Source organism: Palaemon carinicauda, chromosome 2 (genome assembly GCF_036898095.1).
Source record: "Palaemon carinicauda isolate YSFRI2023 chromosome 2, ASM3689809v2, whole genome shotgun sequence".
In the NCBI taxonomy this organism is placed as follows: Eukaryota; Metazoa; Arthropoda; class Malacostraca; order Decapoda; family Palaemonidae; genus Palaemon; species Palaemon carinicauda.
In genome coordinates this window covers 29,597,843-29,599,919 of record NC_090726.1, presented here as the reverse complement: position 1 = coordinate 29,599,919, position 2,077 = coordinate 29,597,843, and the positions used below count along the sequence as shown (strand labels likewise).

The window sequence follows — 2,077 nt, the reverse complement described above, 5'->3', positions numbered from 1 at the left end:
CTAATTTAGATTAATCATACTATGACCAAATGAATTTCTATCTGTAAAAGAAAATATATTCCTTTTTAATAAAGGAAAACATTCAAGTCACCAGTTGAAAATGTATAAGTTGCTTTTGTAAATTTATCGTGTGTGGCTTATTTCTCAGGAGGCAACTGGTGGCATCTTAAAACAAACTTGGGAACTTTTCAACCACAAGGACAGATCCAAGAGCTTTCTCCCTAATCCTACAATTGGATTAGAACTGGTGGGTATTTTTCCTCCTCCATGTATAAATTGGCTTGCTATTGATTCCCTCTTAAAGAAAAGTGAAATAAAACATCTTTAATAAAATCTAAAAATTGAGACTACCTTCATATGGAGTTTGAAGCTTCTGACACCATCTTATGAAGTTTCTATAATTCGTCTTGCTTTAAATAAAGTATGTTTAAGATGGCAAACGTCTAGAATGCTAACTATGGTAGAAACAGCTAAACAACGGCAAAGATTTCTTCTTATATAATGGCACAATCCACTGTCCAAAACAGAGCAAATATTGACATAGTTACTTATATTGGTCATTGTTCTGCCACGTGTTCACTCTCATCACTAAACTGTCTGTAGTTATAAAGGACACGTGAGTCATTATCTGGTCAAGTAATATACTGTAAGATCGGGTCCTTTAAGTCATTATCTGGTCAAGTAATATACTGCAAGATCGGGTCCTTTAAGTCATTATCTGGTCAAGTAATATACTGCAAGATTGGGTCCTTTAAGTCATTATCTGGTCAAGTAATATACTGCAAGATTGGGTCCTTTAAGTCATTATCTGGTCAAGTAATATACTGCAAGATCGGGTCCTTTAAGTCATTATCTGGTCAAGTAATATACTGCAAGATCGGGTCCTTTAAGTCATTATCTGGTCAAGTAATATACTGCAAGATCGGGTCCTTTAAGTCATTATCTGGTCAAGTAATATACTGCAAGATCGGATGATTAGTAAAGACCCTATAATACAGCACTTTTCCCTATATTATAGCCTACATTTGAACCTATAATTTAAGTCAAGATTTGACCCCATAATATGTCTACACTTGATCCTGTAAAGCAACTTACGCTTGACTTCATAGTACAGCCTACAAATGACAGTAAATTGCAACTTAGGTTAGCCATAGCACCAGCCACCCGTTGAGATACTACCGCTAAGAGTTATGGGGTCCTTTGACTGGCTAGACAGTATTACATTAATAATATTTTCATTTTTATCCTTCATTATCCTCCTCCGTTTGCTTTCTGTTTTCATAATTATTAAAAAAGTTGCGGGTTTTAGGTCTCCCCTGAGACGATCTACATCATTCTCCTCAGGCGACCATAAGCCAACAGGGACTATCACTAGCCCCCTATAACCTTCCCCCCAGGCACCACCCTGGGGAGTACCCCCCAGTAGAAGGTCTCACACTATTCGCGTCCTAGCGGAGACGCGAACTCGAGACCTCTGAAACAGAAGCCCGCGACGCTACCAACCTAGCTATCCAGAGTATAGCTAGTTAACAAAAGAAATATCAGAATTCTTCTATGTTAAAATTTCAGTTCTTGATAGAAAACTCCATTAAAATATTTCTCCATTGGCGTTGTTTTCATAATTCTTATTGAATATATATTTTTGAAGGGCAGGTAACAAAATAGATATCAGAATTGTTCTATGTTAACATTTCAGATCTTGGCAGAGAAATACATCCACATCTGCCCTCAAGATGTGGGTGAATTGTTGGCAACGAAAATGGGAATAAATAACTTCTATTTTAGTAAAGAGACTTTCTTCCCTCAAATCGACGGGTTTGCTCTTCCGCCAGGGGCTCCCTACAAGAAGCGTATGGATGATTTGTAAGTCCAAAGGAAATATGTTTGTATGTTATTATTATCATCATCTTTATTATTATTATTATTATTATTATTATTGTTGTTGTTGTTATTATTATTATTATTATTATTATTGTTGTTGTTGTTGTTGTTATTATTATTATTATTATTATTATTATTATTATTATTATTATTATTATTATGATTATTACTTGCTAGAGGCTACAACCCTCGTTGG

At 35.2% G+C, this 2,077-nt stretch overlaps 1 protein-coding gene across 1 annotated transcript in view; it reads left to right on the top strand.

Annotated features, from left to right (window-relative positions):
- The window catches only part of LOC137615802 (glutamate receptor ionotropic, delta-2-like), a 12,406-nt gene extending 10,539 nt beyond the window's left edge, over positions 1 to 1,867 (top strand). The window contains exons 6-7 of the mRNA XM_068345495.1: positions 149 to 247; positions 1,697 to 1,867. Of these exons, the coding sequence (XP_068201596.1) occupies positions 149 to 247; positions 1,697 to 1,867 (270 nt within the window). The remainder of the gene's footprint in view (positions 1 to 148; positions 248 to 1,696) is intronic.
- Positions 1,868 to 2,077: the final 210 nt, after the last annotated feature.